The 27,656-nt window shown below is 40.8% G+C and overlaps 1 protein-coding gene across 7 annotated transcripts in view; it reads right to left on the bottom strand.

Moving 5' to 3' along the window:
* SNCAIP (synuclein, alpha interacting protein) overlaps positions 1-27,656 on the bottom strand; it is a 145,394-nt gene that overhangs the window by 68,256 nt on the left and 49,482 nt on the right. For 4 of the 7 annotated variants that reach the window (XM_012664267.1, XM_012664269.1, XM_012664273.1 and 1 more), the window contains exon 1: positions 8,375-8,478. In XM_012664267.1, the coding sequence (XP_012519721.1) occupies positions 8,375-8,431 (57 nt within the window). In that variant the 5' untranslated portion in view covers positions 8,432-8,478. Of the gene's footprint in view, positions 1-8,374; positions 8,479-27,656 lie in introns of those variants that run through there. The other 3 variants (XM_012664272.1, XM_012664270.1, XM_012664271.1) reach the window with 1 other exon arrangement.

Raw genomic sequence — 27,656 nt, 5'->3', positions numbered from 1 at the left:
GAAGGAAAGGAGAGATAGCTCCGTCTATGTCAGCACGTTACTTGGCTTCTCTTTGTTCTGTTCTCACCCAAGAGAGTCCATGGCCAAGGGCTGACACTGAAAACTTAGCTTCACAAATACAGAGTCGATATAGCACAAGACAATCCTATATATCCCAGCCTACACCAGTCAGTTTTGTCTCCCTGCCATGCAAAACAGTTGGAACATGCGTGAGATTCTTAATGACAGTGCATGATTTCTACATTGGGCTATGGGGCTCTCCGACCACTCTAGATGTTTTTCAGGACTGAAAAGCTTTGGCCCTTATTCCTTAAAACTGGAGCCAGTTGGGTGAACAAGCAGACATTACTCAAATAGTAATGAGCCACAAAAAAATGAAAGAACTAACATCCCAAGCACCTTTTCAAGCTAGAGACTTTTAAAGAACTAAGATCCCATTGGTTTCCAAAAGAAATAATCAGGCTAGCCAACCAAACGACTATGGTGAAATTCTCACAGGGCTCTCTAAAATTCAGGCAGGTATCTCAGCAGGCACACAATAAAAACAATGACAGTAATGCATACAAGCAAAGTTAGGATAAAAGCAAAGACAGGCCAGTCACGGTGGCTCAGGCCTATAATCCTAGCTCTCTGGGAGGCTGAGGAGGGCGGATTGTTTGAGCTCAGGAATTCGAGACCAGCCTGAGCAAGAGCGAGACCCCATCTCTACTAAAAAAAATAGAAAGAAATTATCTGGACAACTAAAAATATATAGAAAAAATTAACCAGGCATGGTGGCGCATGCCTGTAGTCCCAGCTACTCAGGAGGCTGAGGCAGAAGGATCACTTGAGTCCAGGAGTTTGAGGTTGCTGTGAGCTAGGCTAACGCCATGGCACTCACTCTAGCCTGGGCAACAGAGTGAGACGGTCACAAAAAAAAAAAAAAAAAAAAAAGCAAAGACACATAGCTGAAGTGGGATTTTCAGAACATAATATTTTTCTAAAACGTCGTCCACCTCTCTAAAGGTCTGCCCTTCCAATCCAGGAGGGATGTTCTGACTTCACATCCTCCATAACATATCGCACTCCACTGCCCCCTCTGAGGACATGGCACTAACGGTCCACGCCGTCACTGCTAGCTCTTCACCTGTGCTCAGGTTTCCTTTTTCCCCATATCCTCAGGACTCGTGCCCTGCCATCATCCTTCCTCTTTCCTCCTCGTCAGCCACTCAGTGTTGGCTTTTTTTTCTGATCCTATACAAACAAGCACCCCCACTACCTCAGGGCACTCTGCCTCCCTGACTGAGTATGGGCTTCCCTGCTCTTGGGTTCATCAACCATCTTTGTTTGAAAGAATGTTTCTGTTCTTGTTTCTATTCCTTCATCTCTGCATTTGCTCTTCCAGCCTCCATGTCATGGTTCTGCCCCACTACCCCACAGACACTGTGCTTATTGTGGCCGCTAATGGGTCTAAACTGGAAAATCCAATGGGTACTTTTCAACCCTTATCTTTATAATTATCTATTTGCCACTATTGACTACTCTCTTCTCTAAACTTCTTAACCCCTCCCTCTACCTTTTTGCTCCCTTAGCTTTCTTCCTAGGTCTCTGAAAACTTCTTTCCTCTTTCTTTTGGAGAATCTTCTTTTCCCCCAACCACTTCTGCATAGTTCCTTCCTTGGAACATTCTTCTCTTTCCATATTCCATGTTTTTACAGGTGACCTTAATGACTCCCAGAGTTTCAACCACCACCTCTATACAATACAGATACTTCTGACCCATAATTTCATATAGCTATCCCACTCTGCTCTAAATACATTTCTTTCTACCATTTAGAATATTATTACAGTTAATTCTATTTTTAAATGCATTTGAATTTTGCTTTGTTCCTTATTTTGTACATTTTCCAAGAGGTTTTTTTAAAAAAATTAATAATAATAAAATTCTTTTATGCTAAGACATTGTTTCTGGTGTTATTTGGGAAAACTCAGTAATTCTTTTTAACCATTTTAAGAGTACACCAAGAACTACTTTATTGCAATGCTAATGCAATTAATGTAACGTGTAGTCAGGCAAAAGATGAAGGTTCGCACTGGTAAAGGTGGTGAGATCACAGTACTGAATGGCCTCCTTCTACCGTGAGAAGTGCGCATGGGTGGAGAAGAGATCTAGGTGGACTGGCAAGGCCAGAGGTGATGAAAGGGTCCAGAAGAAGTAACACTCAATGCAGTGGTTAAAAACATGCATTCTAGAGCCAGACTGTCTGCATTATATCCTAATTTCACCATTTCCTAGCTAATTAATCTTAGTTACTTAACTCCTGTATATCTGTTTCTTCATTGGTAAAAGAGGGTCATGACTGTATCTACATCAGAGTGTGGCTGTGAAGATTATAAGTTCATACTGTAAAACATGGGGAATAGTGTCCGATGCACAATATTCAATATATGTTAGCTATTATTATTATTTATATTTAAAAGTATCAAGATGAGCATTTAAAAATGAATCCAATGTAATGATAATTATTGAAGCAAAAATTATAAATTACAAAAGAATTAAAAGAAAAATGTATCTTGCAGTTGGCTAGATGGCCAGTCATAAATCTTATTCAACTTCAATAATGGTCTAGTTTTAATTTGAGCCAAAAATCAATCACTGTCAAAATATAATGACTGTCAAGAATGGAGTTTAATGTAATTAAATGTGACCTACCATCAAGTTAACCTGACAATTCATAATGTGCTTAATTGTTAATATAGCATGCTATAAACTCTATGAGAGCATAGACCAAGTCTAATGTGCTCAATCGTTAATATAGCATACTATAAACTCTGTGAGAGCAGAGACCAAGTCTATGTCATTCACGCCAAGTGTAGAACCATGCCTGGCACCACTGTTAATGTTTAAGAAATGCCTGTTGAGTAGACTGCCATAAAAGCTAAATTGTGATTAAAAGGTAAACAGTTTGTATAAGTAACCTGCATAGTCAATCTAAGAAATCCTATGACTATCAGGCAAGCTAAGAACTTCTAGGGCCATCTGCAGAGTAAGAGAAGGATAAATCCAAAAAATCTGGCAGTTGCTCATTTTTCTTGGAAATCACGTTATCCAGAAGGTTGCTCCCTGCTTCTCTGGCAGAAGTGTCCAGTCCAAGATTTGGAGCCCGGGAACCTGAGTTCTAGTCCTGGGGTTTAACCCCAGCTCTGGGACATCAACATTCATCTCTTCTGGATTAGATAAGCCCTAATTATTTCCTGGCAGGTGTTAAGAAAACAAGATAACACATATGGCATATAATGCTAGAACACGGTGTGAGGTTTCTGATGATGCAGGGCTGGAGAAGGGAAGAACAAGAGGTGAGTTAGACCCAAAGGCAGGATATTACAAAAAGAACACTGCAAAAAGGTGGGGCATTCTGAAGAGTTGCTGAAAGTAGATCATACTGAGAAACATCAAGAAAATTTTTAATATAGATAAGAGCAGGGCGACTAGCTAGGAAGAGCAGGGCTGATGGACAGGGACAGTGAGGAAGGGACTGAGGCACCCAGAGGCCACGTGGAAGTCTTGTGTCCTTTGAGGAAGAGCAGAAGGAAGTGTAACAGGATCCATTTTACTCTTGCAGATTCCTTGCCGGAGAGGAAGGGCAAGCCAGGTTCGCTGCACCTTGGATATCTTCATACTCTTTTTCACACCTGAAGTCAGGGCAAAGCTGTATTCTTTGCCTGCCCCAACTCACTGCCTGAGCCCACTTGATGGGCTCCACATCCCCTTGCTGAAGGTCTCCCACTGCTGTGAGACGGGTCTTTGTCAAAACACAGCGAAATCTAGGGAAGTGTCCATGGACTGACCTGAGTAAAAGGTGGTGAATACAAAAAGAGAAGATACTTTAGTGAACGTGATGTACAGTCTGTGGGATGGAAAATGTGAAAACTCACTGAAAGTGAGATTAGTTTGCCATAAGAATTGTTCTGTCACTCAGTGGTTCAAGCACCTTAGGAAAATAAACCCACATAATTTCGTGCTATTACTGTAGGTTGCAAGGGCTTGGATCAAAGAGGATGGTAAAGTGGAAGGACACTTCTTTTTATCTTGATCTTATTTGACCTGAACAAAAAATAGGTTATGCAATTGCCAAAAAGCAATGTCAACTTTCATTAAATTTGCAGTCAGAGTGATTCAGAAAGGCAACAAAAATTCCTGTGTAGAGGAATAAAATATTTCACTGCTTCTATTTGTGTGTATGTGTGCATGTACATATGTGTATATATTTGCATGTATATATATGTAGCTATATGTATATGGGAATGTATAAATATGTGTATGTGTGTGTACATATATGTTTACGTATATATGTGTGTTTACATAATACATGTATATATATAAAAATTTTCATGTTTTCTCTATAAAATACAGAGTAATAAGTAGAGATGATTATTATCATTTTACAGATGCATAAGATGAGGTACAGTAGAATGAAGAGATTTACTTAAATTCTCTTTAGCTGATTTTATTTTATTTATTTACAATGTATACCAATTCCCTTACTTCCAAACAGCAATTTGTAATTGCTTCAGTGCCAACTGGTGCTAGGATGGGGGACATGACTGGTCCAGAGATGCTTCTACACAACTACACCGCTGGAGAGGGAAAGAGATATGTGGTCAAACTGTTCTGAATTTCAGTCCGGGCCCCGCCACTTACAATCTTGTGAACGTCACACAACCACCCTAAGCCTCACTTCTCTCATCTGCCAAACAGAATAAAAATAAAGCCTGCCTCACAGAGTTGATGTGAGGCTTGAATAAGAGAACTACTTGAAGAGTTCAGCTCAGCGTGGGGCGCAGCCAGCACTCGATGGACCGGGCTGTGAGCGAAGCTCTTCTATAGATCCAGGGTTCGGCCTCTGCTTTATTCAGTCCTGTGTATGACACTATTTTTGAGAATAGTCAATTGGCCTCTCTTAATAAAATAAATCCACCATAGCTCCTAAGAATTCCAGAGGGTTTTTGTTTTTAAGACAGAGGGATCTGGCTCCCACAGGAATAAGAGAGAGAAATCTGTAAACCCACTTGCAGAGACAGAAAAGCCCTACTTCGACCTTCGTGTTTATGTGTCGTCGTCTCTGCCCCACAGTCCACAGTGACTGGTCTGCCCTTTTAGATGGCAGCATTACAAGAATGCACAGCTTAAACTTCGCATTTTGCAAAGGACGTGCATTATTTTTGAGTCTGGGAAACTTCAAAATAATTCTGTTGCCGTGTTTTGTCTTATTAGGTAAAGGCAAAAAAGTTTTAAGTTGTTTTTTCTACCAATACACAGCTTGTGTTTTAATTAAAACAAGAACTAGGCTCATGACCACAGGGAAAAACCATGAAACAGAAAGCCCAGACTACGTAATAGGGATATGGCTGGAGAGTAAGAGAGGAGTTTTACACTTGGGCATCTTTTCTGTAAACATCTTTTTCAAATGTAATGTGCACTTCCCCCTCCCCCCCGCCCCCGCCTCCACCACTTAACCAGGAAAGAGGCTTAAGGGCTGTCAGAGATGGAGGTTTACGGAATCCTAAAAATACAAGCATGTTCATGGGAAACTACATTTCTTTTTATGCCAGTGAATTAGCACATTGAAAACATCTTCCTTTTTCAATTTTATTATCTGAATAATCTCCATTTAATCCTTAAAGCAGCTGTAACATCCATTGCTCCTAGTTTCCCTAAATAGGCCAAGAACAATCATTTCAATATTTAGGAGGCTATCTCCAATTCTTTCTCCATGAAGTCATTAAGTAACAACAATATGATTCTGGCATGTTTAAAGTATTAAACATGCATCATACTGACGTATTATAAAATAATCTACTATATTGCAAATGTTGCCAGTCAAAGTAGAGCTTCTTCAGTTTCAAGTGGATTAAAATAGACCAAGATTTCTCATCCTTCAGTACCACTGACATTTTGGACTGGATAATTCTTTGTCATAGGGTATTGTCCTGTGCATTGTATGATGTTTAGAGGCATCTCTGGTCTCTATCCACTAGATGCTAGTAGTATCTCCCCATTATGACAACAAAAAATGTCTCCAGGTATTGCCAAATATTTCTGGGGTAGAGGTGGGGCAGGTAAAATAGCCTCTGATGTGAACCACTGCAATAAACTATATTCATCCTGGAGAGGCAGTTAAGAATTGTGGCTAAAAGAGGATGTTCTGGAGACAGGGTACTCCTAACTAGCTGGGTGACCCTGGACAAGTTATGTAAGATCTTCATGCTTCAGTTTCCTCATCTATAAAATGAAGGTAATAACAGAACCTTTATAGGGTTGTTGTAAAGATTAACCAAGATAGTTCCTGTCCCACAGTAAATGATCAACAAATGTTAGCCATTATTTATTGCACGATTAATTCTATGCAATTTCATAGAATTTCAATTCTATACAATTTCAAAATCTGATTTAAGTTGAAATGCTCCAAACAATAGAAATGTGTCTAAGAGGGGAAAGTTTGGGTGCTGTTACACAATTACAGATGGGTATCTTTATGTTTCAGAGTGGTCAAGCTTTAGCTCAACTATTGCATAATCCTATAGCCTCATTTGCTAAACAGCTTTAGTTATTGCTTAACATATTTTATTATCTTTCAAGTGGAGATTCCTAATTCATCAAAATTATGGGCTGCTGCCAGATGATTCTTCTGTAAATACAACTGCTCTGTTGTATTTAAAAAAAAAAATCTTGACATTATGCCTGTTCTTTTCCCTCGAGTTCTTTCTTCACCACTGGTCATATAAATATTGTTGTATTATTCATTGAAGTAATAACAAAAGCTACCATTTTTAAGAGCAACTTACTGTGTGCCAAGCTAAGTGTTTCACATAGATTATTTTTTCACTCAATCCTCAAAACAATCTTACAAGTGAGATGGGTATCTCAGGGAGGTGAAGTTAATACGCCATCCAGACAGGAAAGGTCAGAACAAGGTAGGAGCCCAGGTTGGCTACCTTCAAAGCCTATGTTCTTAAAACAACTTGATTATCCAAGCTCAGAGAGCTACTCCTAATCCTAATCCTAACATGGTTTCCCTTTCTACATACCTTCCGTCCTCCCTCCACACCCCCTCTGTATCATTCACTTTCCTTGCTTTCCCCACTCCACTCAAAATGCCTTGAGGGGAATGGCCATAAAAGAGCCATGCTCTGAATGTTTTCATGTCAAGTATTGTTATTTAGAGGGAAAGAGACAGACAGACAGACACCATGAAAAGAAGAAACTCACTTCACATTGGTCTTAATGAGGACTAATAAAAATTATCTGGAAGCGAAAACAGAGAAGTGTTGAATTCACATTTCCCTGGTACAAGAAGAAGACTCATCCAAGGTTGTATAAAATAGGTGACTCATCAAACTCATCCCAGTAATTCAATTCTTGTGCATAGCATGCATATTGTACTTCACGGTGAGGAGTAAAATAGAGTAATAAAACTGCCACCAGAGACATGTTAACATAAGCTCATCGTTTTGAGACAGTTTCAAAGTGGTGACTTTGAGTGGTGACGCCAAGCTTCAGCTCTGAGAGATCAATGGAAGTGTGAGCTTGGATGTCCTGGGAAGAAAAGTTACGTGGCTAGTTCAGAAACAACCACCTTCTTAGCACATACCTGAGAGTTAGCCAATTTTGCTGGGGCACTAGAGGCCAGCATGTTTGCTGATATGGTAGAATTGTGTAGCCCAGGATAAGTCACACACAGCTCTAAGCAAGGCGCACGTAGACAATTCATTCCGAGCAGGCTTGAGTTAAGCCGCAGGACGTTTGTGAATGTTACGGGAACCAAGAGACTCATCAGCCCACAGCATTACAAAATTAAGTGGGACCTCAGAGGTCAGCTGATAGTCCTCATCAATGCACAAATACTCCTCAACATTCCCGTGTCCAATCTGTGCTTTGATACCTGCTGCGAGGGTTCTCTTTATTATTCATCAATTATTAAGTGCCAACTTGGCTGTTCTTTACTCTGTGTGCTTGTGAACTCTAGAGAATGCTGGCTGTGGAATAGCCAGCCATATAAAGGAACTGGAATTAACCCTATGAAAGTGCCTACTGTATGCAGGCATTTTATAGAGCACTCAATCAATAATTTTGACAATGTTGGGACAGATTAGGAATGAAAGGCTCAGTGAAACTAAATGCCTTGCCTTCCCAAACTCACGCACTTAGGTGGGATTCACTTCTTAGTCCAGGAGACCCCCAAAACCACACTTTGACTGCCCCACAGGATTTCTGCTGTCATTTTCTAAATGTAGTTGGAAGAGCTGAGGCTATACAGACTCTAACGGAGGAAGCAATTCATGAAGTTAAAGGCAGAATATCTTGAAAGCATTGCTTGCAAGTAGTAATACTTACAGATATGTCATCACTAAAGTCAATTTCATCCAAATCAAGATATTCAGGGGCTTCCATTATTCTTCTTTGCACATTTTGAGTAAAGTCAAATACTTATAAATTCCTAGACAAGACAGAAGCAGAAAAGAAAGGCAAAAAAGTTAGCTGTCTTATAACCAAAAATAGTATCTATATTTAAACAAACAAAATGAAAAAGGTTATGGGTGCTTGTGTTTCCTTGGAGCACATTTCCTCTCTTTGAATGTCCCCAGCCAGGTTTTCCAGAAGCAGTGAGCACAGCATCTCCACTGTGGTCCTTCGCTTTCCTGGATTTGTCCCTGTTCGTCTTCGCCAGAGCAGTGACTGGGGTTAGAATATCCCCCTACGATCAACATTAGGATCCACACCTAATCCTCACCACATCCTAGGTGTAAGTAGGGGCCTCAGGGCTGGGGAACCAGCCTGGACATCTTAGCAAAACCATATTCAAATATTTCCTATAGGCATATCCTTGGGTGCTGTGAATGGAGCAATTAATACTGGATCTCTGCAGGAATCACGTAACTATAAGACAGATACCAAATAACCAAGAGTAATGGATATTTTACAATTTGTAGTACAACCTCCAGTTTACCCCTCAAAGAAAGAAAGAAAGAAAGAAAGAAAGAAAGAAAGAAAGAAAGAAAGAAAGATCTAAGCACAAATTTAAACCACAGAATTATCGCATTGCCCTCTGCTTCAAACAGCTTTGCCTGACTGTGCCAGAGTGACCTGCCGCAAGCCCCAGAACGTCTTCAGTCAGCGCTGGCCTCGGGGCTGCCTGGGGCAATCCTTTCCTTCTGTCAAGGTAAGATACACACCTCCCACTTAATTTTCTCATCACTTATCATCATCCCCATTGGCTGTGACAGTGGCACCTACAGATGTCAAGAACAGAAATACAGACCTCTTGACTGCCTTGGTGTGCAGTTATCTTCTGCCGAGTTAACTCTCAGACACCGAAGTAAGATTCTGTTTTCTATTTCCTGCAACTTGTCTTTCTTATTATCAAAATTGTCTTACGTACCCACACTTGAGTATCTGGAATAATTCATTTTGCCCTCTTTCAGTTCTCTAATCAAGATGTGCCCTGCTGAACAGTAAGGAGTACATTACTAGAAAGTGAAAATACAGCATGCTGATGAAAATGGGCTTCCCAATAGAAGGTCAAGAGTGTAAAAAGACCTACTTTTTAAAAGAAAACTCTTATTCTGAATGCATCGTTTTCTCATTTTGAGCTGTTTCTTTTTTTTAAGCCACACAAACAGTATAATTATGATAAACAGAAAAAAAAATCACTCTCCATACCATACCTCAAACCCATCATCTGATTTAATTTTCCATGTTTCCTCTCATTCCTTTCCCATATGCGTATACCATTTTTACATAGTCTTAATTATAGTAGATACAGAGTCTATCCGAGAAAGGATTAGGATACTAATTCCATGCTCAAACGAGATTGTCCACTTAGAATAAACATTAAAAATTCCTCTGAAATCACAATAAGGTTTAAAATGAAAAGAAAACCAATTTGTATTTGTAAAAAATTTTAAAATCAGAAATTGTATTATTTATAAAAATATAAAAATAGGTTCTCAAGCAAATTTCTTGGTATAAAAATATGTCGCTTTTCCTCTAATCCACACAGAGCTTTTCAGAGGAAAACATGTACACTTATATTTACAGATTACTCAAAATAACTTTCTCTTCCACTCTGATGGATTCAGAGCTAACCCAGACTCTTTGGATTTCAACTCATCAGCTAACAGACTTTCTTCCAATCCCATTTCTTTTCACTAAATCTGCATTCCATGATGAATTGTTGACTTACTCACTTGTTCCCTCCCGTGGCCTTGGTGAACGACACAAAGATGGTGCTGGGTGTCAGGATGTGACATAGACAAACACAGGATCAGCAGGAACATGGATATAAGGGGAAATGAAGCAGAAAAACATACATCGGAGCAGGGACTGAGTTGATCTTTAAATATATGGAAATACAAAATGCAGGAGAACACATCTTAACTAAGCAAATTAATAAGCGAGCATTGACGCCCTGTTTGAGGTGCTCTAACAATACAGAGAGCAGTATTTGTAGAGAGCAAGATCCAGTTGAGTGCAGCCACTCTAACAGAACATAACCAATGGGTACTATAGATCGTGACATTAAAACAGAAAATATTAATATATTAATATTAATATGTTTGCACTTTGAGGATAGTAGTGAGATCCTTGATTCCATAGGCCAGCACACAAGAGTTACAACAGTTGCAGCCCATCACGGGAAGCCCTGGGCCACTCATATTTATCTCTATGGGTTGGATGACCTGTCCTTTGACTAAGGCATCCAAGGCCTCTGGAGCTTTCCTTTACTTCCTAGGGGGCTTTCGCATGCAACTATCTCCTTAAAGATGTCTTTTTCTATATATAAATATTCCTTTTGTCTGGTTTCAATGCTTCTCTCTTTCAAGGTGCCACTTCAAGAGTATTTATATTCTTACTTACAACGTGCAGTAATCCCCATGGTTCACCAATCCTGGTTACATTCTCAACATTAACTAACTGCTTCTTCTTCTTCTCTTTTTTTTTTTTGAGACAGGGTCCCACTCTGTGATCCAGGCTGGAGTGCCGTGGTGCAATCATAGCTCACCGCAGCCTTGAATTCCTGGGCTCAAGCGATCCTCCTGCCTCAGCCTCCTGAGCAGCTGGGACTACAGGCGCGCGCCACCACACTTGGCTATTAATCGCTTCTTTACGGGCCAGGGTGAGTCCACAGTTGTCCCTGTGGTCATACAACGCCTCCTTACTCATCTGCCCTTCCACTGAGCATCTGGCACCCTCAGGCACTCTCTTGAGGAATTAGGGACAAGATGGGAAGCATGAGGTCAGGTCAGAGCAGCTGCTACAAATAACCAAACATGATAAGGAAACTGGTCACTTTTCTCGTCCTGCCTTCTGCCACCTCCCACCCCACACACCAATCCCAGCGGAAACTGACGAGCCCCCGTTTGGAACGAGGGCACATGTGCTCTGACAGAAGGCACAGCCGCACAGGGCACACACCGGACGCCCGTGGGCTGAATCTGGCCCACAATGTGATTTGTTTGGCCCTAGCAGTGTTTAAAAAAATCAAATCAATTGCTAACTTGTAGACCTTGGGTGATTTCACATAAAATTCTGGATTTCTGACTTCACTTAAAAAGTATCTGAAGCTCTGGCAACACAGGTCTGCCTTCCCCATGGCAACAACTGGCTGGAGCTGAGCAGTGGCTGCTTCCACCTGCCCATGAGGTGTGTGCTCCCCAGGTCCCCAGATCCCTTCCCAGGCTGTTCTGCTCACGGACTAGCCTTGCCTGGCTGTGACGCATTTGAGTGTTTGACCCTTCAGGGGAATTCGGCATTCAATAACAAGTACGACACCCCCGCCCCATTTTTTATTGGTGCCTCCTGCCAAAAATGTTGACTTCGTTTGTATTCTAAGTTTGAATTTGTATTCTAAGATTGTTTTAAATTCTCATACCACAACAGCAACAAAATAAAATCTCTTACAAATAAACTACTGGCATGTCACAATTTGTGCTTTCACGGAGTCTCCATTGTATCTCTTAGTACTAGAAAAAGAAAACCTTCACAAACACAATAAAATGTTACGAGGTGGGGATTATGTTTCCTTCACTCTACAACCGAAGGAAGGAAGGGTCCTTGCTTTGTTGTGATTAGTGTGGATTTACATGGTGACACTTCACTGCTGTGACTAGAGGGGAAGCTATCCTCCAGCTGGCCCAGACCAGCAGCTTGGAGGCAAGAGGGTCAACCCTACTCAGGCCAACAAGAGTGGGTTTACACGTAAGCAAAAATATTTTTCAGGTTCTCCAGAAAGGGCAGTCCAGCTTAAAATCCTTTGCATGAGATTTTTATTGCTATGCATCATAGCTGGCCCTGGACCCTTTTGGATCTCAGGACCTAGTCATTCATACATTTGTGCTTCACCCCCATGCCATCAGCCCTGACCCTACAAGCTGCAGTCACTTGTCCCCGGTTCTCTGAGGTCTCTGAAAGGTTTTCTTTTTTAGTTAAACCCCACTCCCCTAGTGCACCTCTCTCTTAAGATCTGTCCACCTTAAGTACTGTCGACTGATTGAAATCATCCTATTTCAAGCTCAGCGGGGCTTTAATTTCTCTTCACTGACGTTGGCAATTTGTAATTTGTTATTTACATAGGAAGGTGTGTTGTGTGTCTAATTTTTTTTTTCACGAGTGGGGAAAGGTGAGATGTAGATTGGACAGGGACTGAGAGAGTACGGAAAGGTAAAGGAACAGTTTTCAATGATGTAGCTCTCCCAGTTTGGGTAGGAAAATTAACAGGGGGGGAAAGAAGAAAAACATTAGAATATGGGGACACAGGGCCAGGTTGCCGAGACCTGTGTGCTGTGCGGAAGCTGCTGATGACACCCGGCCCCCTTCTTCGGATGTGCCCAAGGCACTGGGAAAAACCTTACCCAAACCCTGAACTGGTGCCGGCTTTCAGAGATAAAGAACAAAAAAACCAGTGTCAACTATACACAATGTTTGTAGGACTTTTCCTTCTCTCACACAGTTTTGATAAGCTGCCAAGAACAGAAGTCACTCCAGTGCCTATTAAAGTGTGTGTGAGGGGCATATGCCCCTAACGGGTCAATCAACACCATGTCACCTTCTCACAAGTGACCTCAGTGATGGCCTGACTGCTTCCTTCAAGGGAAGATTCAATCTGGGAAAGAATGCAAAGTAACGGACAATCAAATTGGATATTAAAAAGTAGATAAGTGATTTAAAAAAATTGCCTCCACCCACTCCAGTATTATGATTTTCAGGAGATATTTTTAATTTTTGTGTGTGTGACTTGAAAATTGACTTTGAAAATAATTCCAGATGAAGACTTCCAAAAATCTGTTGCATAATGAATGGCGGCATCCCTGGAAAAAGCTCAGAGTGGCCGACAAAATTTCTTTGGGAAACTACACTCATTGGAACGTACACATTCTGGTGTGCTTGGCTCCTTGATTTGTGACTACAGTCAAATATCACATAAATTGCTCTACTGAATTTGTTTTATATAAATGTATTGCCTCACTCCATTTTACAAGGAATCAGCACGGACTTATTCTGAAGACTCGTGTTACACAGATTTCTCCTTTTCTGCCAAAATCACTATAGCTACGTTTACCAGTGCATTATGAGGCCTGGTAATTAAAAATAAGTTGGACTTGTCAAAATAAATGAGCAGAGTACATTCGGTGATGCGGTGACTTCAATCGATTTGCATTACAACTTACTTCTTTACTCTTTAATCCACCAACACTTGGGAAAACATAACCGCTACCTACACCCCCACACGTGTGCGTGTTCACGCGTGCGTGCACAAACACCACACACACACACACACACACACACACACACGCTCGCCTGCCAAATTCGTACTGGGATAAATTTTCAATTTGAAAGCCTGCACACAGATGCCGGGCTTACTTTCTTCAGTGTAAGAGCTCAAAATAATGACAAAGTAAGTACTGGAAGGTTTGGGTGGAAATGTTGTCCCCAGTTGGCTCAGTAGCTTGGCTGGCAAGGAAGCAACTCATTCCAAATGTTGGATTCAGTTTCTTTCACTCTTTGATTCAACAGTGGCCAGAAGCATGGCAGTCACTAACTGCCTAATCTCGAAGCAGAAAGATGATAGAGGCAAGAAATTTCTGCTGGAAAGGGGCAACGGAAGGAGAGCCAAGAAGAACACACAAGGAAAAAGCGGCAAAGCCACAAGAAGCCTTGTAGATTTTATCCACTTCTTCACTTACGGAATATTCTGGATGTACATGCGGGTTAAGAACTACAGTACTCTCCGTGCCAGTGGGGAACACACAGTACGAGGGGAGACAAACAAGGAAATAAGCCATTACCATATCATGTTCTTTTGGCCAAGACAGACAAATACACAGCAGCCCGGGACACCTAACCCAGACCCTGGGGTGGGGAAGTCTGCCTGGCGACACCAAGGGAGCTGCGGCGGCAGGAGGGGGCATTCCAGCAGTGCCCGCAGCACAGGCGCGGGACGGGAGGTGAGAATTCTGAAGCAGAATGTCCAGAAAGATGGATAACATTGATTTAGCATCTATTGCTGTATTTTTGCTTCTAAAGAGGAGTCTTAAAGAGTGAGGGCCAGGATCGGGTGACGAATAGGGGTGGTCTGGGGAATATTTCCAAAGCCAGAGTATAAACAGAGCACATCTTCTTGGAATATCAATTTTCTGGGATGTTTGTAAAAATATATGTGAATGTTTGATATCAAACGAGAGACTTCAATCTAACATGTTGAGCCAGCTCCATCCAGCCCCTGGCGTGGAGTTCCTGCATTTCCTCCTCACAGTCCTGAGAGAAACATCCACAGAAAAATCTGTGCAGAAAATCCTGAACCAGGATTTAGGATTGGGTGCTATTACATATACTCTCTCACTTACTCTGTTTCATGAAGAACAAATGTCTTTATAGTACCTTTGTGGAGATAAGGAAACCAAGGCTCAGAGAGGTTCTGTAATTGCCTCATAGACACACAGCCATGGCTTCTAACTGTAAGTCTAGTACTTTCCCCTCTTATTTCAACTTGCCAAAACCACAATGGTAAAGCAACACTGTATTTGTGTCAAACATTTTATCTTTTCAAATCACCTTCAATATTTTTTAATCTAACTTAATTTATGACAACTCTGTGAGGAAGGTGGAGGATATGCATCATGATTTGTGATTTGCAATCATATCTTTCCTGTATTAGAGATGGCAAAACTCAGGAACATTCTGGCCAAGGTTATGCACTACCAAGTAGAGGCAAAGCCAGCTAACACAAATCACTTTCTGCTAACAGGTCTAGAGCTCTTCTGATTTGCCCCGGAGTTCTCTGAATCATGAATATGTCTTTGAACCATTTAGGTCAGAATTCCATAGACATCCTTAGTCCTGAATTGTATTGCTCGAGTGTTCAGGAATCACTATTCCAAATGAATTACTCTTCTTTCCATTGGAATCTAAATAGAAATGGTAGACATGGTCATCATTAAAGAAAGGTGTATAGACCTTTGTGTACCTAACATACCTTACCCACAGGTATCCCTGAACTCATCTATAAAACATTATATTTCATAGCCAGTTGGTTCAATATTTCGACTTCATCTTCAAAGAAAACTCACTTCAACCTCAAACTCCTGGGCTCAAGTGATCCTCTTGGCTGCAGCCTCCTGAGTAGCTGGGACTAAAAGCACCCACTGCAATGCCTGGCTAATTTTTCTATTTCTTTGTAGAGATGCGGTCTCGCTCTTGTTCAGGCTAATCTTGAACTCCTGGTCTCATTTGTCTTATTAAAATGGCAAGGAAGATGGCAGTGTATGAGAAAACTTCATGCTAGAGATCAGGATTTCTCTGACAAAACTCTCTAAAGGGTTGGTCCTTTTGTAGTTTTGAGCCCTGATTTATAGTTTAAAATTCCTGCAAATGATTTGGGGGTCATTTCATGATTTCTGAAATCCAAATACTGAGAATGAACTCACACTAGAACTTTAGAGCTCGATAAGACCTTAGTTTTTAAGCCTAGGGTAGATATACATATTTTATATACTTTTTAATCTGTATCTGTGTGTGATTTAAAATGAGTTTAACATTTACAGTTCTTTTTAGGAAAAGGAAAGAATACATGCTCACAGCAGCTATGCAAGAGAAGACACAAGAATATATAACAGAAAAAAAAAACACATGCAAACACGCATGCACACAAAAGTTATGTTGTGTTCAGTTCTGGGTGTCACTTCTAAAGAAGGCCACGGGTGAACTGGAATATACCAAGACAGAGCAAGGAAGCCAAGACGGCCAGTGGTTGGGAAACTCCATCTATGCAGCACAGGTAAAGAAATATCTAACTTGCCAAAGAGAAAACTCACTTCTCTCTCTCTCTCTCTCAGAATCTAAAGATCCAGCAGGTAAAAGGAGAATTTGACCTCAGGGTAAATCTTGGAGGAAGTTTAAGGGATGTTAGTCTCAGCAAAGGCTTCTTAATAATGATATTTCAAACAGGCTGTAATGGAATGGGCTGCTTTGTGAGATCACGATCACCCCAGCAAGAAATTAAAATAGAAGTTTGGAGGGATCCTGTGATAGAGAAACATCAGAATCCTGCATTGTGAAGGAAGATGAGATGGTCTTCCGGCTCAAAAGATTCTGTGTGGTCTGAGGTGGCCCCGGAAACACTCCTGAAACCAAATCAGGACCTTGCAACAGTCCTGACCAACTCTTACCCCTCCTCAGGGTGCTACCGTGCAAACCTCTGTTGAACCTCTTTTATCCTCTTTTCATTTGCGGTCCCGACCCCACCAGGAACTTCATTGAAATGTGGAGGTTAAGGGGGAGGAAAGGAGAGACAGAAAAAGAGTTAAAAGTGAAAATATTTTAAAAAGAGAAGTAGAATGTTGTTCATTCAGTCAGCATATGATTTATTCTCTATTGTAGATGAAAACTTACCAATTCCACAAGGACAAAACGATGACCTAATGCGATCCAAACAGAAAGAAAATATCTGGGAGGAAAAAGAAAACATTTCTAGCACTGGGAAGTTGAGCATGGGCTTAAGCCAACCGTATCTTGTACCGGCTTCTGGAAAGGAACTATGGAACAATCTGGGAACTGGATCCTTTACTTAGTTATGTACAGGAAACTATCCAAATCCAAGTTCCAAATTTTTGGCGCACCTGAAGTGATCATGCTTTATTTTTGATTTTTCAAAGATTATTCGATTTCTACAGGAGATTTGTTTGGCAATTATTATTGAGAATGTATGGGACACAGATGACAATCCTGATTGTCATTTTAGAGAGAAATAGCCACAATAGCAACATGCATGGGAGCACTGAAGACTACATCTTGAGTCAGTTGTCTTGGCTTCATTATGCTCATTTGTGGGGATTAAACTTTGGAGCAATCCTAGACTAGTGGTTCTCAAACGCATGAGCACGCATGAGAATCACCCAGAAGGCTTATTAAAACAGACTGCTGAGTCCAACTCCCAGAGTTTCTGGTCCAATAGTTGTGGGGTGGGGCCCAAGAATTTGCATCTCTAACAAGTTCCAAGGTGATGCTGATTCTGCTTGTCCCAGAACCACATTTGAGAACCACAACCAAAGATCAATGGCTATTCCCAGCTCTGGCTACATGTGCACTTAATTAAAAGATGGTGACCTCTTCCCCACATCCCCCAACTTCCCAGATGTTAACTTCATTATACAGGATCCATGCCTAGTGCCCTTCTGATTAAACTGCCTCAGTGGACTCAACTATGCGTTTCCCATGAAGACCACCCAGAAATCTCAGAAGGTCTTAAGTCTGTCATTTTTTTTTTTTTAAATCCCCTGTGCTATACAAGGGACAGATGTTGGCCCACAACTTTACAGAATATGGGCCTTGGTGACTTTAAAATTCCCTTTCTCTATAGTACTTCCTGGCGACAAAGATGTTCTAAGTCTCTTCTGCTGATGAGATCCAGGTTTATAATTTTCAGTGCAGCAGGAATCTCAATTTTAGGATGTCCATTCACTAGAACTACACTATAATAAATCCCGGGTCTATTAATATAGAAGAAAAATTTTAAAAATACAAAAATCTAATAATTAGCTTAAAATTCAATGCTTGCACAAACATATGCATAGATATTTAAAATCATTACTCATTGCATCAGAAGCAGTCCAAATGGCTAAACTGGCTAACTGGGAAAAATAAAAACCTGGCCAAGTATTTTTAATTAGAATTATAACATGCTTATTTTTATTAACGTCGAATCCAGAAATCGAATGAAGATTTAAAAATTTTTTTAAATATGTAAATTTACCAATTTAATAACCAAATTCTCTATAAAATAAGTGTCCTTTTTTATAAGGAAAAGAGTATATAGTTTGATATCTTTAAATGATTAAGGATAGTAGGCTGAATGTCTGTAATAACCAAATATTTGCACATCCACACATACACATAGAGTATGACTTAGCAAGTACTAGTTCTTTAATCCAGTGCTTTCATTTAGCCCTAATTTACTAAAGACACTTAGGATAAGGACAATGAACAAAACCTACTTTCCACCTTAGATGAAGTACTATTATTATCAATAAAAGGGCAAAAACTGAACACCGTACACCTACCTAATTCGCTTCCAATATGTATGGAAGCATTTCAAGAAAAACATAAGATGAAAACATAAGATTACTCATGTGTACCTTTAAAAATTCAGCTAGGAAGTGTTATCCTCAGTTTCAATATGTTGTTTTTTAACATAACATCTTGCACAGAGTAAACACTTAATGTATTATTTATGTTGAGTTCATTTCCAGACTATGATCATTGTCGAGCTGCTTTAGAATTTCTATATTAAAAATGTTGCTATTGTCCTAAATAACAAATGTCATGACGACTATTTTTCTTCAACTTATAATAACTTAGTGTTCATATATCTTCTTGTACAGTTTCCTCAAAAGTCTATTTTTGGAGAGGAGTCAATTTTCCAGAGGCCCTTTCAGAAGCTGTCTGTTGATGAGGGCTATGAAGACTTCAGGTGCACCTTCCGACGACAGGGCCTGTTTTCCAGGGATTAAAATTGAGTCTTTTGCCGTTAAGCATATGGAGAAACAACAGCATTCGTGGGCTGTGGTGTGGGCTTTTCCTCTTCGGTACCACAGAAGGACACCAATTGCATTTTGTAATTAACTAAAATAAGCAGGAAAGGACTGAGAGCAGAGAAGCCCGAAGAGAGGGCTGTGAGAACAGCTGGAATGAAAATACATGCTGCCAAGTCTTTTAAGAAATAGACTAAGATAAAGTGAGAAATCCAAAGTGGAGTGATCAGCAACATTAATAAAATACTGAACTTGGCCCCTCTAAGGATTTCAATTTCTGAATCATCATCTCCAATCCAGATGTCACCATATGTCATCCTCTTTCTCTCTGAAAGGAGGAAAGACATCCAGAAACAGACAAAGACTAACGTGGCTAAGGGAAGAATATCAATCAGACCTAAAAATATTTTCCCATAGTACAACTCTACCTGCTTGTTTCCAAAGCCAGTTAGGCAATCCATGTAAATCCTGTTAGTAGACAAGGGGTCTGTATCATTCCCTGCATTCAGGAATTCCAGTTTTCTAGTATAAACTAAAACCGGGATGTACACTGCCACACCAGCCACCCAAAGTGCAGAAAGCACCTTCAAGGAATGCTTCTGTTGGTCCAGGCTTGGATCCTCACTCAAGGGGTGGATGATTTGGTAAAGCTTCCAGTGGTACAGCAATGCAAAGTATAACATGAGCCAGATGGGCAGTGAAGTCGTCAGGGCTGCTGTGAAGTGCACAACTTTGCAGCCAGCTGAATCCAACGAGATACCAGAAGAGTAAACAATTTTCATGACGTTTACCACCAAGTTTTTAATAAGGTTGACCAATATAAGACTGAAAATTAGAAGAAAGGATGTCTGTAAACGTCCAGTGATACACTTCCTTGTAGAATAAAATAAACACATGTTTCCCACAACACTCACAAGGATTAGGACAGTACAGGCGATGATCTCGAGCACGTCTGCAGAGGGCTTCATGGTAAACGCCAAACTGATTATCTCAATTGTCTTTTTCTCTTTGGTGAAGCCATTAGGCTTTCAGAAAACTTTTAACAGCTCTTTAGTGAGGAGGCTTGGGTTTTTTAAAAATCCACTACATGTTACAAAAATCATCAATTGGTATCACCCTACCAGTTCGAAGTCTGTAACAGAATTCTGCTTACTCGAGTGATGAGCTGCTGAAAACAAAACTGCTTCCCAAGAGGATTCAGTTTTGTCATCTCTGGGGACTTAACCATGATGAGAAAGTTCTAGGTGTCATCACTTAATTAAAAGTTCTCAGGAATGTATTTATAGAACCATAATACAATTTCCTAGGTACAGTATGATATAGTTTTCAATAACCGTAGGGGGAAAATAAAATTAAGTTTATGACAGCAAAAAAAAAAAAAAGGTGGCCAGAAATGGAAATTATCCCATTTCACTCATGGAAAAAAATTAAGGAAGTAGGGGGTGTCTCCATAGCAATGAAGAATTCAAAATTACAAAATGACACATTAAGAATGAGGACAGATTTATGCAAGTAGAGTGGTTTTCTAGTTTTCTATCGCTTTTGCAAAGCAGCAATACTATTACCTGTTCTGATCTCATGGAGTTGCTAGGAATACAAATGAAAAAGATAGAAAATACTTGTGAAGGAGGTAGAGATGGGAATAAAGAAGGAAGGAGGAAGGAAGGGAGGGAGAGAAATAAGACACTTTTATAAATATGGACACTATTTCTGTGAGCAAATCTCTGAAGATAAGGTCGGTATTTGGTATCCACCAACCCCTTCGGTGAGGGTATGGAAGACTCTTAGTGCTGCGTGTCAGATGAGAGGTTTATTACAGTGTAAGCAGGTGGGAAAGTTGGGCCCCATAACCCCACTGGAAGGGAGGTGAGCACTGGGGGCTGACAGCTCCTGTTAATCCCCCTTTCCCGAACTGGTTACTACGATAGTTAGGCAATGCAGAGTCCCCACACAGTGTCCTTCCCTAAGAAACATCCGTTATCTCAGTGGCAATTATAATCAATCAAGTAGGCGTCCCCGTGCTTCTAATAATAATAATAATAATAATACAATAATAAAGCTCATATTGGCTGCTATTTAACACCAACTTGAGCCAGACACTGTGTCGATGTTTTGCTTCACAAATTTAATCTGATTTAATCCTTAGTATCATTCTTGTTCTACCGATGAGAAAACAGAAGACCAGAGGGTAAAATAAATTGCTCAAAGCTACTGAGTAAGCAACAGGAATCAAAGCCAGGTATGACCGATTCTAAAATCGCTGGTTCTCAGCCACTGCCTCTCCACACAAGGTGTCAGACTGTAGATTTTCTGTTGACTTTTCTCGATCTCCTCCTAATGACTTATAATTGGTACATCCAACATATAGAGCCCACAAATGCACTCCTTTGAGAAGCATTTTCTTTAGTTTATAATATACCAGTCATATAGATTTTTGAATGGCAATTAGACTTCTTCCTTCTGTTTCAATGATAATAATAAATATGGGTGTTTACACTTCTGTACCTGACAAAGATCTCCAAGCATTCTGTACATCAGCTCAAGACGATGTACTAACAGTGGCCCCCAACCTTTTTGGCACCAGGAACCGGTTTCATGGGAGACAACTTTTCCACGGGAGGTGGGAGGACCAGAGCTCAGGCAGTGATGTGTAGCCCAGCTCCTAACAGGCCACAGACCAGATCAGGCCACAGCCTGGGTGTTGGATGTACTCGAAATGGAAAAAGCCTGTTCCAGCAGTACTGAACCCCCTGCACTGATAATACTGCCTGAAGTAAATCTGTAGAGAAGAGAATAACCCTAAATGGCAGGCAACATATAGCCCACCTTAATTTGAGCTTTTAATTTTGGAGTAATGAATTAAGAAATTGTTTATGTGATGCTATTTCTCAAATATGCCCAAATAGTAACAATTTATCACAAATAATACTGATTTTTCACACACATGATAGGAGAACTAACTGTAAAAACATGTTTTGTAAAACTTCCCTCCAAAAGCTTATGCAAACGTTGGTTTTTGAAAGATAAGCAAACATGTATTAGGGCAAAGGTGCAAAAAATATGTGCCGTTTTTTCCTTCAGAGTTATCTCTATACCAGAGAAACAGAACACATTAAAATATAAGGAGAACAAAATTAATTTTTGTGGATGTTTGCTTGATTGATGAATAATACTTTCCTTTGTTAGCCAGGAGACAGTAGGATACAGAGGCACCTTCGTGAGACTACATCTGTGGCCCCCAATCCCCAGACCACAGAGCTCTGCCATACATCCCCGCCCCACACCCAATCTGTGGAAAAATTGTTTTCTATCAAACTTGGTGGGGGGGGGAGGTGCACCGCAGGAGGTGAGAGGTGGGGGAGTGAGCGAAGGTTCATCTGTATTTACAGCCTGAGCTCCGCCTCTTCGCTGCCCCCCACCCTCATGTGCCCAGCACCGATAGCCTGGACAAAGGATGACACGCAGGGTGTAAGCCATTGTCCTGGCCTTCTAGACGCATGTGATCTAGTAGTAAGAACATACAGTGGGGGGGGGGAACCAAGGGCAACACACGTAACCTAAACATATGTACACCCATAATTTGCTGAAATAAAAAAAAAAAAAAGAACATACGCACGTATAATATATATGTCACATATATTACATTATATTACATATATACATGTATAATAAATATGTTATTTATGTCAATAGATAATATTTATTAATAATCAATAAAATCAATAATACCATTGTAATAAATTGTGTGGTCATGAGTACAAGAACAAAATGTTCAGAGGAGAGAGATCCATGTGGGTTGCATTATTTTTTTTGAGCATATAGATTTTTTATATAATAGTTGTATATATTTGGGGGGTATATGTGGTATTTTGATACATATATACAATGTGTAAACATCAAATCAGGGTAACTGGGATATCCATCATGGATCACAAATAGTTATCTTTTCTTTGTGTTAGGAACATGACAATTCTTCTCTTCTAGGTATTTTGAAATCTACTGTACTATTTTTAATCTCCAGATGACAGAAAAGGAAACTGAAGCTAAGAGAAGTAAAGCCACTTGTCCTCACCAGCAGGAAGAGGTGGCATTGAACTCTGGGCTTCTTGCATTCAGCAGCTCTTGGGAAGGGGAAAGGGAAGAGGAAAGAAGCTGACTCAACTGCGAAGCGAGGTGCTAAGAAACCTGGGTGCCAGCCCCAAGGACCCCTGAGGCCCACTGATGCGCTCCTGCAGCAGGGAGCCCCTTCTCAGAGGCACACACGAGGCCCGGAGCCAAGAGGGCCCAGGAAACAAGACTGCATCTTTCACCAAGGAAGGTGACTGTGATGCGGACGCTTCAAGGGGGAACAAAAAAATCTCCCTTTGAAAACCAAACATTGGCTCTGCCAATCCAACTTCACCAAGGTCCTTTGAGAACTGAGGAGTTCAAAGGTTCTCTGCAGCTTCCATTTACTTTGGCATAAGATTTAACAGAAAAAGAACTAAGGGAGAACTTACATGGCCCAGGCTGTTTTCCAAATCACAAATTGCTAAAAGTTATTTAGAATTTACTTTAACTTGCAATCACATATAAAGTGGCTCAGATATAAATGCTTTCCATGTGGCTTAAGGCAATCTAGGCTTCCTCAAATGCACATGTGCAGTTCTAATATTAAGGATTTCGATTGGAAATCTCAAAGTACGTTGGATTCCTCTTGATTAGAGACTGCTGTACTTTATGGGACGTTGGGTCAGAGGAGAAGTAAGACACACTGCCTGGGTTTGGGCATTCGGTTCTCACAGTAGCGCTAAGATAAACAAACTGCGCAGGCTGAGGGAAGGGCATTTACTCCTTTAAATTGAGTATGTAATATAAATAAATGTCTTCTAAGAAGGGATGCTTGAAACTTGATTCTGAGTCTGAATCTATATGAGAGCACTAATTTATTTTAATGCAGATCAGTATCGAGCATCTGGGGGAGTGCTTGCCTTAGTGAGAGCAGAGCTGGTCTGACCGAGGGTGATAATTCACTAACTCTCAAAAAGACATTGATTGAAACTGTCTGATTTCTTCACTGGCCAGGAGAAAATTGATATTTGCATTTTTATATAGAACAAAATGGAAAGAATTTCCAAATCTTTTATCGTGCAATCAATGGCTGCCTAAAGTTATTTTCAATTCTCTCTGAGGCAGTGGTTTTGTGACCAGCCAGGGTAGGACTGAAAACCCCTAACCCCAAATTAGAAGTGAATGGAGAGGAACTTCAGGCTGGCTGGGGCCAGAGCAATTAATTAGTAACTGCCTTTCAGATATACTAATGTTGCTAATTATATTACAGTGCTAAGTGCTGGGAAATGTGGAGAAGAGCTCTAGGCCACTCTGGTGGGAGAAGGGAGCTAAGATTTATTAAGCCTGGCACTGAGCTGTATCCTTCACATACGTTACCTCTCGAAATCCTTACAATCACTCTGTGAGGTATTATTAGATTCAATAAGGCTCAGTAACTTGTTCAGTTAGTTCCAGTTGGTCTGTGACTGAGTCAGGAATCCCACCAAGTTTGTGTGGCTCCAAAAACCAGTGGGTTGGCAGGGCCTTGAATAGAAATGGGGAGAAATTTGTGATTTCTGGGTATGCTGGATTCAAAAACCAGACGAAATTTGGGAGCAGAGAAAGATGAGAGGATTTGAGAACTAGGCCGTGTTGAAAAAGTCTGCCACGTATGAGAACTCCAGAGGCACCTTTCCTAGCCGTGTGTGGAAAGGAAGAGCCCCAGAGGAAAGCTTTGTGGGCAGAAGCCGGGGAAGCCTCATGTCAGAACACGGGAGGCTGGGAGGCGAGGAGCATCCACCACAAGAATATTGACTCTCTGCGCTCAGGAAATCCACTTACACTAGAGGTGCCGGGTGAGAGCCCCCCAGACAGTCTGAGGCTGAAATGTCTGGTGAACCAGGGAGTGAAGTGGAGGGGGCAGTGCCTATATACCTCACACTCTCTAGGCCAATCTATCAGAATGACAAAGTCTGTTAAAGATGGCCCTAGGACTCCGAAGCCAGCAGATCTGGGTTAAATCATGTATGGATTATGAAAGGTTTGGCAAGTCCTATCTGCTCTGTGTCTCGGGTTCCCAATAAGGAGTTTCCCAGAGAATAAAATATACACAGACATATGTGTGTGTACACTTGTAGCTATGTATGCATATATGTTTGTATGTTTACATACACACCACTATGAGATGATCATGGGGCTCAAATGAAACTCTGGAGCTGAGCACGGTGGCTCACAACTGTAATCCCAGAGACTTACTGTGGTCTCAAACTTAAGCCCAGGAGTTTGAGGCTGCAGTAAGCTATGATGATGCCACTACACTTCACCCTGGACAACAGAGCAAGACCTTGTTTGTTAAAAAAATAAACAAACAAACAGGATGAACTTCTGAACCCATTTTGAAGATTGCAGAGTGCTATACAATTGCTAGTTTTTGCTACTGTTTATCTCCCCAAATCATACACAAAATAGAGGTGCTTCCTGGTTATAACTAGAAGGTGTTCCATGGGCTCTTTGCCAAAGACTGGAATGCTAAATGCACTGTCTTTGCAGCATAAGCTCAGTTCCTTGGCAAGCAGCTGTGGAAAATTCTCCCAAGCTTCCCCAGGCCTGACTCCAGCCCTGAGCCCCTTGATCTCTATCTCTACTATATCCTCTAAAGACTAAACTCATCTCTGGTTTTTTGTACCTGACCATGCGCATCCTTGAGTCTCACCAACCTACAAATGAAACCCACTCCAACTTTGGATTCCATTCCATCTTTTCTCTCCTCTCACCCAGACTCTCAAAAGAGGCATCTGCATTCACCATTGCCACTTTCTTGTTTTCTTTTTACTTCCTAACCCAGCACAATTTACTTTCTACTACCTTTTCCTCTGAAAATGATCTAGAACAAGATCATCTCCTATCACTAAATCCAACCATGCCTGGACCTGTCTGAAATTCTTTCCTCTTTTTTTAAGGCTCTAAATATTTTTTGTTCCCTATGGTCAAAAGTCTTGGTCCACTTCTCTTCTCACTCAACTGCTGATAACCTGTGTGTACAGATTCTACCTGTTCCTGGATATCTCCACCTGACAGCCCACAGGCTCCCCAGTGCGATCTTAACCTTAATTGGCAACATCACCACCCTCTGCTCAGCTAAGGTTAGAGACTTGGATGTTATCCCTGGCCCCTCCCTCTCCCTTCCCTGCACATCCAATCATCCTGTCAATTAAATTTTTATCCTTTTCAACCTTCCTACCATTTTCTTACTGCTGCTTCTCACTGTTCCTTGTTTGAATGAATTTGACAAGGATAAGACTAATGGCAAAGAAATTAATAGATTTTTACTTCTTCTAAGTCATTCTCTAAGTCTACACAACTGTCAAAGTGACCTGGAATACAAATATGCCCTTGCCACTTCCCTACTGAAAAACCCTTCAGTGTTTTTCCCCGCCCATAGGGAGATGGCCAGCTCCTGCAAAAGTCACATGAAGCCTCCCATATTGGGTGCCTGCCTACTCTTCAGCTCCTATCAATCTCTGGCTCACACTGGGAACTTTTGTAACACGGAGATTCTGTGCATATTTCATGTTGTTTCTTGTCCTGGTGTTTTGGCTTATGCTGTTATCCCTGCACATATCACACTGCTGTCCTGACCACACCAAGTCATCCAATCCCCTTTGGCTTTTCACTTGCCAATGAATGGTGCAATCATTTGCCTACTTACTCACAGATCTATTTTCTTAGGAAACTATATTTCCTAAGCTCCATTGCCAGTTAACTGGCTTCCAGGTAGGTCGCGCCAATGGCATGCTCAGGCAGAAGACTGGAGGGCATGGAGAAGGGACTTAATCTCTCTCTCTCTCTCTCTCTCTCTCTCTCTCTCTCCACTGACACACACGCACACACACACACACACGATGCTCCCTGGTGGTCTAGGGGTTAGGATTCGATGCTCTCTCACACACACGCTTGACTTGCCATAGGAAGTGTCTTCTATATGTCACCAGCTCTCATAAGGCAGCTATAGCATGATTCTAGCTTTGTAAGGCCCCAACTTGTGGATGATAATAGATCTCTTTCCTCTGACCACAGTCACCATATTGCATTATCTGGCTTATTTTGGTGATTCAGCTCTTTTGGCATTGCAGTAACTAATTCTCTATTTTAATTTGCCTCTCTTTGAAATATTTAGAGTGGTTTCTGTTTATTCTGACTTGACCATGACTAATTCACTTATTTACACTTACAAATCAGTAGCATTTCTATATACCAACAGTAAAAAATCTGAAAAAGATATCAAGAAAGTGATCCCATTTACAATAGCCACAAATAAAATAAAATACCTAGGAATAAACTTAACCAAAAAAGTTACAGATCTTTATAATAAAAACTATAAAATATTGATTAAAGAAATTGAAGAGGATACAAAAAAAATGGAAAGATATTGCATGCTCATAGATTGGAAGAATCAATATTTTTAAAGAAAAAGTCTGCCACGTATGAGAACTCCAGAGGCACCTTTCCTAGCCGTGTGTGGAAAGGAAGAGCCCCAGAGGAAAGCTTTGTGGGCAGAAGCC

This window comes from Propithecus coquereli, unplaced genomic scaffold, assembly GCF_000956105.1.
Source record: "Propithecus coquereli isolate 6110/MARCELLA unplaced genomic scaffold, Pcoq_1.0 Scaffold88, whole genome shotgun sequence".
Classification (NCBI taxonomy): Eukaryota; Metazoa; Chordata; class Mammalia; order Primates; family Indriidae; genus Propithecus; species Propithecus coquereli.
Note: the sequence above shows the minus strand (reverse complement) of the source record. Positions and strands in the feature narration are given on the sequence as shown.